This window comes from Macaca thibetana, chromosome 12 (genome assembly GCF_024542745.1).
Source record: "Macaca thibetana thibetana isolate TM-01 chromosome 12, ASM2454274v1, whole genome shotgun sequence".
NCBI classification, from domain to species: Eukaryota; Metazoa; Chordata; class Mammalia; order Primates; family Cercopithecidae; genus Macaca; species Macaca thibetana.
The window spans coordinates 26,616,903-26,630,614 of NC_065589.1; the positions used below are offsets into that span (position 1 = coordinate 26,616,903).

The 13,712-nt window shown below is 41.5% G+C and overlaps 1 protein-coding gene across 1 annotated transcript in view; it reads left to right on the forward strand.

The window, feature by feature from the left end:
* PECR (peroxisomal trans-2-enoyl-CoA reductase) overlaps window positions 1-13,712 on the forward strand; it is a 41,873-nt gene that overhangs the window by 16,352 nt on the left and 11,809 nt on the right. The window contains exons 4-5 of the mRNA XM_050751291.1: window positions 5,682-5,763; window positions 12,283-12,379. Coding sequence (XP_050607248.1) covers window positions 5,682-5,763; window positions 12,283-12,379 — 179 coding nt within the window. The remainder of the gene's footprint in view (window positions 1-5,681; window positions 5,764-12,282; window positions 12,380-13,712) is intronic.

The following is a 13,712-nucleotide window of genomic DNA, read 5'->3' on the forward strand; positions in this document are numbered from 1 at the left end:
TTTTAGTAGAGATGGGGTTTTACCATGTTAGCCAGGATGGTCTCGATCTCCTGACCTCATGATCCGCCCGTGTCAGCCTCCCAAAGTGCTGGGATTACAGGCTTGAGCCACCGCGCCCAGCAAGAGATTCTTTAAAAACTACCCAACTCTTTCTTATGATGAAAAATACAGATGAAGTACAACCCTAACTCAAAGGGTCTTCATGCCAACCTGAATTAGGCTTTATATTCTTAGTGTCTACAAGTCAGAGGTCTTGCAGACATCTCTACCTGTCTAGCAGAATCAAGCTCTGTATAAGTTGCGATACAAGCTGGGTCATTCCAGTAACATGAGTTGATTTTTCTCACATAAAAAGTCCAGGTCTGAGGATTACATGGTAGTTTCATAATCGTTAGGGACTGAGGATCCTTCTTATTGCTCTACTGTTCTTGACCTGTGGTTTCCATTGCATGACTGAAGAGGGCTGCTCCAGTTCTTGCTATCAAATGTGCATTGCAGACAGCAGGAATGGGGAAAAGTGTAATGCTCACCCATTCCTTTTATGGGCACCATCTGGAAGTAGCACCATGATGTTTGCTCACATTCATCAGCTAGAATTCAGTTAAATGATCATACCTAGCTGTAAAAGAAACTGGGAAATAGAGTCCTTAGGTGGGCAGCTATGTGCCTAATACAAATTCTATTTCTGTGGAAGAAAGGGAGACTGAGTATTGGGAGACAACTAGTGGTCTCTAACCCAAGCTGTATAGCTCGGTGCTTTCACTCCTTGTAACAAGCAAATCAGCAATGTCTTACCAATCCAAGATTCCTTGCTAACCACTGTCAATTAAAAGTCTACAGAATTGAAATTCAGCAATAATTTTTATTAGCCAAAACTGGCTTGTAAAGAGTACAGGCCGGCCGGGCATGGTGGCTCATGCCTGTAATCCCAGCACTTTGGGATTTGGCCGAGGCGGGCGGATTACCTGAGCTCAGTAGTTTGAGACCAGCCTGGGCAGCACGGTGAAACCCCGTCTCTACTAAGATAAAAAAAAAAAAAAAAAAAAAAAAAAGAGCCAGGCATGGCAGCATGCATCTGTAGTCCCAGCTACTTGGGAGACTGAGACAGGAGAATCTCTTGAACCAGGGATGCAGAGGTTGCAGTGAGCCGAGATTGCGCCACTGCACTCCAGCCTGGGCAACAGAGCGAGGATCCATCTCAAAAATAAAAAATAAAAATAAATATAAATATAAATAAATAAAAAGAATACAAGGCCTATTATTTTTGCTTTTACTTATTTGGGGCTTTTAGTTTTTAGTTTTCATAAGTTATATTTTTCTTTTTTCTTTTTTTTTTTCTTTTGAGACAGAGTCTCACTGTGTCACACAGGCTGGAGTGCAGTGGCATGATCTCTGCTCACTGCAACTTCTGCCTCCCGGGTTCAAGAGATTCTCCTGCCTCAGCCTCCCAAGTAGCTGGGACTATAGGCACACACCACCACATCTGGCTAATTTTTATATTTTTAGTGGAGACGGGGTTTCACCATGTTGGCCAGGATGGTCTCCATCTTCTGACCTTGTGATCCACCTGCCTCGGCCTCCCAAAGTGCTGGGATCATAGGCATGAGTCATTGCGCCTGGCATGGCTACTAACCACCATGCTCGGCTAATTTTTTTTTTTTTTTAGTGCCAGTGTTTCCCTATGTTGCTGAGGCTGGTCTCAAAACTCCTGGGCTGAAGCCATCCATCCGCCTCTGCCTCTCAAAGTGCTGGGATATAGGTGTGAGGCACTGCTCCCGGCTGATTCCATTTCTGATCTTTGCCCAATTTACTTTCAGAATTGGAAGATGTACAATGATGATTTTAAAAATTTATGCCTTATTTATTAATTGGCATTCTTTTATGAAGATGAGTTTTTCCTTGTTTTCTCACCTCCCTATCCCCATCTCCTAAGCATTACTGTCGATGAATGGAATTTATTTTTATTCAGTATTTCTAACCCATTATTGTCATTTTCTTTCTGACGTTCTAGTTGTCTGGCTGATCTGGCTTCTGTATCTTTTTGACATGGCTCAGACCTGTTTCTCCAAGAAGACCTAGTTGCCTTTACTAGGGAATCATAATTGTTGTTTGCTTATTTATTTATTGACTTTTTGGAGACAGAGTCTTCCTCTGTCACCCAGGCTGGAGTGTAGTGGTTCAAGGCTGCATAGCCCATTGCAGCCTTGAACTCCTGGGGTCAAGCAATCCTCCCCGCTTCAGCCTACCGAGCAGCTGCTACTATAGGCACATGACACCACGCCTGGCTAATTTTTAAATTTTTCATAGAGACAGAGTTTTTCTGTATTGTCCAGGCTGGTCTTGAACTCCTGGGCTTAAGTGATCCTCTCACCTGGACCTGCCAAAGTGCTGGGATTACAGGTGTGAGCCACCACTCCTAGCCGGGAATGATTTTTAGAAGGTGAGATTTGGGTGCTACATGTGTTCACTACTACTGCGTTATCATTTCTTCTAGACATTTTCAGAACTAGGAAATAAATAAATATATGAATATGGTGGTATTTGTCCAGAAGCAGAAAGTCTGTATAGAATAATTTTAATAAATGGTTATTCTTCTTTCTTGTGCTAAAAACAAATGGTTTTATATAGTTTTCAGTATTTGATATGATATGGAAAATATTGCTTTATTTATTTTTATTTCCAAACTTTTCTTGGCTATTCATGACCATTTACTCTTGTTTTCTTTTTTTTTTTTGAGACGGAGTCTCTGTTGCCCAGGCTGGAATGCGGTGGTGTGATCTTGGCTCACTGCAACCTCTGCCTCCCTGGTTCAAGCAATTATCCTGCCTCAGCCCACGGAGTAGCTGGGATTACAGGCACGTGCCACCATGCCCTGCTACTTTTTGCATTTTTAGTAGAGATGGGGTTTTGCCATGTTGGCCAGGCTGGTATTGAACTCCTGACTTCAGGTGATCCATCCACCTCGGCCTCCCAAAGTGCTGGGATTACAGGTGTGAGCCATCACACCAGGCCCATTTATTCTTTGACATGAATTTTATATTCAAGCTTCTTTCTCAGAAATCCTGGGGAAATTTGATTGGAATTGTGTTAAATTTAATAACTTGGAAATAATTGACATGTTTAAACATAGAATCTTTCCATCATAACATATCTTTTCATTAATAAAATATTGTTTATATCTTTTGGCAAAGGTTTGTGGTTTGAATCACATAGATCACTTTAAATTAAGATTATATGCCTAGATATATTTCATGGCTATTGCTAGTTTGAATGGACTCTTTTTACACTTTATTTTTCAGCTGGACTATTGTTGGTTTATTGAAAACTTATTTTTTTTCAAATTTATCTTCTAGCTTTAACTGATAATTTGCAGCTTTATTTAATAGTTTGTCAAACTAGTTTCGGGTTTTCTAGGTATATGATCGTATTGTTTAAAAATAACTATTGTATTTCATTGGGCCAAAGATATAATTAATTGTGAAATTCACCATCATTCTATATACATTAAGAAAGTAAAAACACTGCTATTTATAATTGTGAGATACCACCAACTGTAAGGCATCCCAAATTTAGCAATGTGAAAATAAGGTGAAAAAATTGTCTTAGATTCCGAATATGTTGTATTTTATGTCTTCTTTTCTACTGGCTTTACTTTCTTTTTTCTGTTGTATATTATGAATTGGTAAAAACTCACAGGGAAGCAGTCGGTAATAATGGTAAGGTATTCTTATTTTTGCTTAAGCCCTTAATAGGATTGAGTATTTAATTTTGTCTGATCTTTAAATTCTAAGAATTCGGGGCCGGGCGCGGTGGCTCAAGCCTGTAATCCCAGCACTTTGGGAGGCCGAGACGGGTGGATCACAAGGTCAGGAGATCGAGACCATCCTGGCTAACACAGTGAAACCCCGTCTCTACTAAAAAATACAAAAAACTAGCCGGGCGAGGTGGCGGGCGCCTGTAATCCCAGCTACTACTCGGAGGCTGAGGCAGGAGAATGGTGTAAACCCGGGAGGCGGAGCTTGCAGTGAGCTGAGATCTGGCCACTGCACTCCAGCCTGGGTGACAGAGCGAGACTCTGTCTCAAAAAAAAAAAAAAAGAATTCGGGTTTCTATTGAAGAGAGACTGGAGATACATCTCCAGCATTATCTTGATTTGTATGAGTAGAATTGGTGCCAAATATCAAGTGGAGCTTCCAGCATATATAAATCATAAAATATTTAACAATGAGGCTAACAAAAGAAGTGTAAGACTTGTATGCTACAAACTGCCAGACACCGCTGAGAGAAATCAAAGAAGATTTAAATAATGTAAAGATATTCAGTGTTTATGGGTTAGAAGTTTCAATATTGTTAATGTGTTAGTTCTTCCGAAATTGATCTGTAGATTCAGTGCAATCCCTGTACATTTTTGCAGAAATTAACAAACTGATCCTACACTATATATGGAGATGCAGAGGGCCCAGAAAAGCCAAAACAATTTTGCCAAAGAAGAAAGTTGGAGGACTTAACGCTTCTTGATTTCACAGCTATTTCTTGATTTTAAGACAATGTGGTACTGACATAGGATAGATGTATAGATCAACATGATTAGTCGTTAGGGAAATGCAAATAAAAACTCCAGTGCGATACCACTTCACACCCACTAGAGGGCTATTATGAAAAAATCAGACAGCAAGGGTGTATGTAAACTACATCCCACATGCATTCCTGAGAGTAATGTAAAATGGTGGGGACACTTTGGAAAACCATTTGGCAGTTTCTTTAAAAGCTAAACAGAGTTAACATATGACCACACAAAGATTTGTATTCATAATTGCCCCAAAGAGGAACTATCCAAATGTTTATCAGCTGATAAATGGATAAATAAAATATGGCATATGCACATAACAGAATACTACTCAGCAATCAGAAAGGAACTATTAACACATTGCAACATGGATGAACCTCACAAACATGATTCTTTTTTTTTTTTTTTTGAGACGGAGTCTCGCTCTGTCGCCCAGGCTGGAGTGCAGTGGCCGGATCTCAGCTCACTGCAAGCTCCGCCTCCCGGGTTCCCGCCATTCTCCTGCCTCAGCCTCCCGAGTAGCTGGGACCACAGGCGCCGCCACCTCGCCCGGCTAATTTTTTGTGTTTTTAGTAGAGACGGGGTTTCGCCGTGTTAGCCAGGATGGTCTCGATCTCCTGACCTTGTGATCCGCCCGTCTCGGCCTCCCAAAGTGCTGGGATTACAGGCTTGAGCCACTGCGCCCGGCCACAAACATGATTCTAAGTGGAGGAAGTTAGACACAAAAGACCACATATTGTATGATTCTCTTTACATGAGATTTTCAGAAAAGGTAAAGGCAAATCTAGAGAAACAGAAAGATGAGTGTTTTCCTGGGGATGGGTTGAGCTGCAAATGGGTGTGAAGGAACTTTTTGGGGTGATGGAAAGGTTCTAAAGTTGGATTGTAGTAATGGTTGCACAACTCTGTGTGTATTTATTAAGTCATTACATTGCACACTTAACGTAGATGAATTTTATGATGTGTAAATTTTACCTCAATCAGGCTTTTTTATAAGGAAATGTAAATGAACATGTAAAACATAAACCAAACAGGCACTGTGCTGAAACAAGGTATCAGGAGGAGCAGGACACTGTTTAAAAATTTAGTGATCGAGTTTGCCTCTATCCTGCAGTTTACAACTCCTGGATGAAAGAGCATGGAGGATCTATCGTCAATATCATTGTCCTTGCTAAAGCTGGATTTCCATTAGCTGCGTAAGCATTTTTATACTGTTTTCGTTCTACGTCTTTGAGTTTTGTCTTCTGAATGGGGGAAGCGGGATAGGGAACATTTCTTAAATCAAGATCATTAATACCTTTAATGAGTTGTGATCCTAATAGTTAGCATTTTCTTTTAATTGAACTTAAAATTGAAGTTAAATTTCAAAGTTTTATTTATTGTTTATTGACCTTAAAATTCAAAGTACTTCTAAAACATTCCCGTTCAGATTCAGACTGCCAGATTCAGACTACCTAGTCATGTGTTCACCCATTAACCAAAAACTGTAGAAATGAGGTTGCTCTGATATGCATGGTCAGCCTGAGGAATGAGGAACTGCGGTCATCACCACTTGGACATGCACTGAGAACAGGCAAGAGGTACTTCCTCAGGTGGAAATCAATGTGATGTTACTAAAAACAGAGTAAAAAATGGTGTGCAGGCCATTGATACCACTATACCTTCTTTTCCTGCTCATTATTCTTTACTAAACATATTTACCTATTTTAGCATCTTGGAAGAAATAATTCAGATTGTAGGTTCTTTCTGGCATTTCCCATTCCTCACAGGCAATTACTGTTGATAGTTTTGGGGGCATGTCTTTTTCCTACATTTTAACAAAAAATTTAGGATACTTTAAACACTATTCTGTATCTTGATTTTTCTCAAATGAAGCAAATATCCTGGAGATATTTTCTTACCCAAATCTAAAGAGATTTCTTCTTTTTTTTATGACTAATATGCCACTTTATAAACCATAAGTAAGGAATGATTTATGTAACCATTTCCAGTTGGTGAGCATTTGGGTTGTTAATACCAAAACCCAACTAAAAACCTGCAGTAAGTAACATTTTATATACATCAGATGGTGTGTGGCCTAAATTGCAAGAAGTATATTTGCTAAGTCCAAAGCCAAATGCCACTGTAATTTTAAGAGATATTGCCAAACTGACCTTTGGAAAAGTTGTAGTTCCTTTATGAGTGAAATTTATCCTCCTTCATGCATATGTAAGAAGTAATGAGAGTTTCTTTGCTTAAAATACATTTTTGAAATGAAATCAGTGGCTTTTCTGATATTCGGTTGGAGGAAAAAACACAACTTGTCTTTGCTATGGAAAAGACAGTCTTTGCTGTGGAAATATGTTTCAGATATTTCTTTTATTCTTTAAGAATCGTTTCCTTTTCCAATGGCTTTCACACTTTTGACCATGACTCATAGTAAGAAAAAAATTTTACATCTTGACCTAGAGAACACATACGTGTATGTGTGTCTATAGGCAAAACAAAATTTGTGAAGGAAACCTATTCTTACTATCTATGTGCCTCTGATTCTTTTTTTCTTTCTTTTCTTTTTTTTTGAGATGGAGTTTCGCTCTTGTTGCCCAGGCTGGAGTGCAATGGCACGATGTTGGCTCACTGCAACCTCTGCTTCCTGGGTTCAAGTGATTCTTATGCCTCAGCCTCCCGAGTAGCTGGGATTACAGGTACCCACCACCACGCCCAGTAATTTTTTGTATTTTTAGTAGAGACGGGGTTTCACCATGTTGGTCAGGCTTGTCTCTAACTCCTGACCTCAGGTGATCCACCCACCTCAGCCTCCCAAAGTGCTGGGATTACAGACGTGATCCACTGCACCTGGCTGATATTTTCAATTTTATTGTGGTCTGCTCTGTTATATTTTCTTTTTTGCACTTGCTGCTTATTACTTGCTAATTTTATTTCACTATTATCATGGTGTTGTAATTTGAGATTTGGAAGACATAGGTTTCGGTATCCTCTACAATAGATGAGGAGGGTGAATGTCAGAGATTGAGCACTCCTTTGTTTTAAATTTGAGCTCTCTTAAGAGACAAATTGAAGCTGTTGGCTGTCACTTGTTTACTTGACCGGTATAGGTACCTGCACAAGGTACATCTGGAAATACTAAAATGAATCAGATGCCGTCCACACTCTGAGGGAGTCACAATTAGTAGGGGAGCAAAGTATGACAATAATCAGCCAGAGAGAGAAGGTGTTGGATGTTCCAGCAAAGGTATTTGCAAGTGTGCAAGCAGGGGCACAGAGGAGGGCAGCATCCTGGCAACATGTCTCGAAGGTGAACTCGACTTTGGTGACATAGGAGGAGGAGAAAGGAAGCCAAGTCAATGAGACATTTACTATGTAAAGATGCAGAAATTTGAGACATTATGGCGCTTTTGGGAACTACAAATAATTCATTGTGATGATGGGTGGTGCGGCCAAATGGAAATTAATAGCTGGGAACAGAGTGGGAGTCAGAAAAGGCCTTAACTACCAGGGAGAGGAGTTTGAACTGCGTCAGGGCTTCCTACACTAGAGCCTGTGGCCCTGGGGCTCTGGGGCTGTGCATCCAGGAGGGCGCCTAAAGCCGCAGGATTATCACAACTAAGGCATTTACTTGGAGGATCTTTTTACTCTTAATGGTTGAGAAGGAAAACATTTATATTCAAGTATGTATTACAAAGAAAAGCTCAAGAATGATGAGGATTTGGGAGTCATGGTTTGGGAGAGCATCATCTAGTTGTCTTTATGGGGAATATTTATATACTAGGTTTAGCCTATTACAAGTTGTCTTTTCTTTTCTTTTTTTTTTTTTTTTTTTTTTTTTTTTTTTTTTTTTTTTTTGAGACGGAGTCTCACGCTGTTGCCCAGGCTGGAGTGCAGTGGCGCGATCTCGGCTCACTGCAAGCTCCGCCTCCCGGGTTCCCGCCATTCTCCTGCCTCAGCCTCCTGAGTAGCTGGGACTACAGGCGCCCGCCACCGCGCCCGGCTAATTTTTTGTATTTTTAGTAGAGACGGGGTTTCACTGTGGTCTCGATCTCCTGACCTTGTGATCCGCCCGCCTCGGCCTCCCAAAGTGCTGGGATTACAGGCTTGAGCCACCGCGCCCGGCCTTCTTTTCTTTTTTGATACGGAGTTTCGCTCTTGTTGCTGAGGCTGGAAGTGCAATGGCACGGTCTTGGCTCACCACAACCTCAGCCTCCTGGGTTCAAGCGATTCTCCTGCCTCAGCTTCCCGAGTAGCTGGGATTACAGGCATGTGCCACCATGCCGGGCTAATTTTGTATTTTTAGGAGAGATGGGGTTTCTCTATGTTGGTCAGGGTGGTCTCGAACCCCTGACCTCAGGTGATCTGACCACCTTGGCCGCCCAATGTGCTGAGATTACAGGCGTGAGCCACTGTGCCCGGCCTATAAGTTGTTTTTATATTAAATATCTTTTTTCTTTTTTTTTTTTAAGACAGAGTCTCGCTCTGTCACTGAGGCTGGAGTGCAGTGGCGCAATTTCTGCTCACTGCAGCCTCTTCCTCCCGGGTTCAAGCAATTCTCCTGCCTCATCCTCCCAAGTAGCTGGGATTACAGGTGCGTGCCACCATTCCCGGCTGATTTTTTGTATTTTTAGTAGAGGCGGGGTTTCACCATGCTGGCCAGACTGGTCTCGAACTCCTGACCTCGTGGTCCGCCCACCTCAGCCTCCCAAAGTACTGGGATTACAGGTGTGAGCCACCGCACCTGGCCTACATTAAGTATCTTTGAATAACCCCAAATTTATTTTTTAGCTAATGACTAACTTACAACATCCGTGACTGTAGAATTTGGAATATCTTGTGAAGTTCACCATAATGGAATTTGACATATTTCACTCTTATTTTGATTTTGATTAATTTTTCCATTGACAATAGATATTTATTTTTTCAGAAAAGAAGTCAGTGGGGCTGGGGGCAGTGGCTCACACCTGTAATCCCCGCACTTTGGGAGGCTGAGGTAGGCAGATCACCTGAGGTCAGGAGTTCAAGACCAGCCTGGCCAACATGGTGAAACCCCATCTCTACTAAAAATACAAAAATTAGCCAGGCATGGTGGTACACATCTATAATCTTAGCTACTTGGGGGGTTGACGTATGAGAATCACTTGAATCTGGGAGGCGGAGTTTGGGCTACAGAGTGAGACTGTGTCCCCGCCCCCCGAAAGAAAAAAGAACTTAGTGACCTTATTTAACCTACTATCTCAGTTATTTCTTTCTTTTCTTTTCTTTTCTTTTTTTTTTTTGAGATGGAGTTTCACTCTTGTTGCCCAAGCTGGAGTGCAATGGCACGATCTCGGCTCACTGCAACCTCCACCTCCTGGGTTCAAGCGACTCTGCTACCTAAGCCTCCTGAGTAGCTGGTATTACAGGCGCCTGCCACCACGCCCAGCTAATTTTTTGTATTTTTAGTAGAAATGGGGTTTCACCATGTTAACCAGGCTGGTCTCGAACTCCTGACCTCAGGATCTGCCCACCTCAACCTCCCAAAGTACTGGGATTATAGGCATGAGCCACCACACCCGGCCTATCTCAGTCATTTCTTTCAGAAGAATCTAAAGGCCATCCAAAGAGAACCAGGAGAAAAACAATATGCCAGGAAGTAACTTGAAAAACACAAGTTTAGCAGTTGACAAGTGTGGATTAAAAATACATATATATTTGCTGATTTCTTTAGTATCTTTTCAACATTCTGATTCCTTCCATTTTTTGGGGAAGCCAGAGATTGCATTTTTAAGAGGCAATAGAGAAGGTCTTCTTCTACAACCTTAGATAACACAGGCACTGAAAAAAAAATTACACAAATATAGGTTGAGCATCCTGATCTGAAAACTCAAAATCCAGAATGCTCCAAAATCTGATAATTTCTGAGCACCAATAGGATGCTCAAAGGAAATGCTTTTTGGAGCATTTCAGATTTTGGATTTTCAGATTAGGGATGATAAACAAGGTAGTATATGCAAATATTCCAAAATCTGAATGGATTTGAAATCCAAAACACTTCTGGTTCCAAGCGTTTTGAGTAAGGCATACTCAGTTTGTAAAATGTTCAGTTGAGGCTCGGCACAGTGGATCATGCCTGTAATCCCACCACTTTGGGAGGCTGAGGCAGGCAGATCACCTAAGGCCAGGAGTTTGAGACCAGCCTGGCCAACATGCCGAAACCCCATCTCTACTAAAAATACAAAAATTAGCCAGGTGTGATGACGCACGCCTATAAACCCAGCTACTCGGGAGGCTAAGGCAGGAGAATCGCTTGAACCCGGGAAGCAGAGGTTGCAGTAAGCCGAGATCGTGCCACTGCACTCCAGCCTGCGTGACAGGGAGACTCTGTCTCAAAAACACAAAAAACAAAAACAGAGCCTTCGTGAACTGTGAGACAGTTGGAGTCTCTGAAAGAGAAATGAGAAACAGGGACAGAAAAAAATTTGAAGACACTGTGGGTGAAAATTTTCCAAATTTGATTAAAAACTATAAACCTATAGATCCAAGAAGCTCAATAAATCCCAGTACAAATAACATGAAGAAAAGTGTACAAGGCACATGATAACCATATTGCTGAGAACCAGTGCTGAAGAGAAAATCTTTTTTTTTTTTTTTTGAAGAGAAAATCTTAAAAGCAGCTGGAGGAAAAAGACACATTGTAGACAGAACAGATTTCTCATCAGCACCAATGCAAGTTAGAAGTCAGTGGTGTAACATCGTTAAAGTGCCAACAGAAAAAAGCATGCAAACCCGGAATTCTGCATCCATTGAAATATCTTTCAAAACCAAAGATGAATTAAAGACTTTTTCAAACATAGAAAATCTGCAAGAATTATCACTAGCAGACCTATGCTAAAATAAATGTTAAAGGAAGTCCAACAAGATTTACTAAATAATGTGTTTTTTACCATCTGATTTCAAATGCCTTTGATTGGAAGAATTTTCCTAATTAGTTGTATAAGTTAATTTTCTCACATTAAATTATCCTATATTTGGTTTTGAGGATCTTGTAATTAGAAATTCTAAGCCATAGTGTCTATCTACACAAGACCCCATACTTCATTTATTTTTGAGATGGAGTCTCATTCTGTTGCCCAGGCTGGAGTGCAGTGGTGTAATAACAGCTCATTACAACCTCCGCCTCCCAGGTTCAAGTAATTCTCCTGCCTCAGCCTCCTGAGTAGCTGAGATTACAGATGCCTGCTACGATGCCTGGCTAATTTTTGTATTTTTAGTAGAGATGGGGTTTCACCATGTTGGCTGGGCTGGTCTTGAACTCCTGACCTCAGGTGATCTGCCCGCCTCAGCCTCCCAAAGTGCTGGGATTATAGGTGTGAGCCACTGCACCTCGCCACCTTTGTTATTTAAAATTGATTTTAAAAACAACCACATGCTTGAAATCCTGAAAATTACCGATATGTTTTCCTTTATAATCAAAGTTCTTGAAAGTATTCCTCTTGCATAGTGATTTGAGGAGCCTTATCTGGGTCTATGCCATGTGAGAGTTGCTTGATCATCAGCTGTGGCTTGGATTTAATACTGAAGGACATAGTTTTTTCTTTGTTGTTTAGACAGAAGCTCAACAAGACAGACTCCATAGCAAGAAGTCTCTGGTGGAATTGTCAGGTAGTTGGCATACCTGCCAGCTTGGGAACAAGAGAAATACTCAACAGAAGCTGATTGTCATGTTTATGTTTTGTCTTTCAAAGGCATTCTGGAGCTGCAAGAGCAGGTGTTTACAACCTCACCAAATCTTTAGCTTTGGAATGGGCCTGCAGTGGAGTAAGGATCAATTGTGTTGCCCCTGTAGGTAAACGATCTATATTGAAATTTACTGACAAATTATGCTTCTCTGATTCCATTTGTGGTGTTGATAGAGGTATTTGGTAATATGCAAGTGTAGCATAAAAGATTGACTTTAAAACATAGATAAAATGAGAAAGTCTAATTTTCTTTTTTTTTGAGATGAAGTCTCACTCTGTTGCCCAGGCTGGAGTGCAGTGGTGTGATCGTGGCTCACTATAACCTCCACCTCCGGGGCTCAAGTGATTCTCGTGCCTCAGCCTCCTGAAGAGCTGGGACTACAGGCACACGCCACTACCCCGGGCTAAGTTTTGTATTTTAGTAGAGATGGATATTCACCATGTTGCCCAGGGTGGTCTCGAACTCCTGAGCTCAGGAGATCTGCCGCCTTGACCTCTCAAAGTGCTGGGATTAGAGGCATGAGCCACTGCACCCAGCCCAGAAAGTCTAATTATCATTACAGAAGTACTCTTTGATTTACAGCCAGATTGTCAAGAATGTTAAACAAGTGATTCTCGATTCTGGGTATTTTTTTTTTTTTAGAAGGAGTCTTCCTCCGTTGCCCAGGCTGGAGTGCAGTGGCATGATCTTGGCTCACTGCAACCTCTGCCTCCCAGGGTTCAAGTGATTCTCCTGCGTCAGCCTCCCAAGTAGGTGGGACTACAGGCACTTGCCACCACCCCCGGCTAATTTTTGTATTTTTACTAGAGACGGGGTTTCACTGTGTTAGCCAGGATGGTCTCAATCTCCTGACTTCGGGATCCACCCACCTTGGCTTCCCAAAGTGCTGGGATTACAGGCGTGAGCCACCACACCCGGCCTATCTGTAGATCTTATCTCTGTGATGTCAATAGGTGTTATATGTGCCACTCAGTGAAGGCTAAGCATGCCTGACTTCAAGCATGAAGTTAGTAAACTCATCTCTGACAAAGGCACTCCTACTAGTTCTAATTCATGTTTGCCTTCCAGAGACTTTTTTGGTTTAATGACCAAATTTTCATACTTCTAGATTTTATCTTCTTTAAATAAAAGGCAACATATTGTGTAATTGGAAGCCACTATATCTCTCCAGTATCATTTGAAGTAATTAAAACTGCCAAATTTTCTAATTTTATTTTAACTTTGCTTTCCTCCCCTCCTCTCCATAATTTGTTTAACAGTTTGGCCGGGCGCGGTGGCTCACGCCTGTAATCCCAGCACTTTGGGAGGCCGAGGCAGGCGGATCACAAGGTCAGGAGATCGAGACCACGGTGAAACCCCGTCTCTACTAAAAATACAAAAAATTAGCCGGGCGCGGTGGCGGGCGCCTGTAGTCCCAGCTACTCAGGAGGCTGAG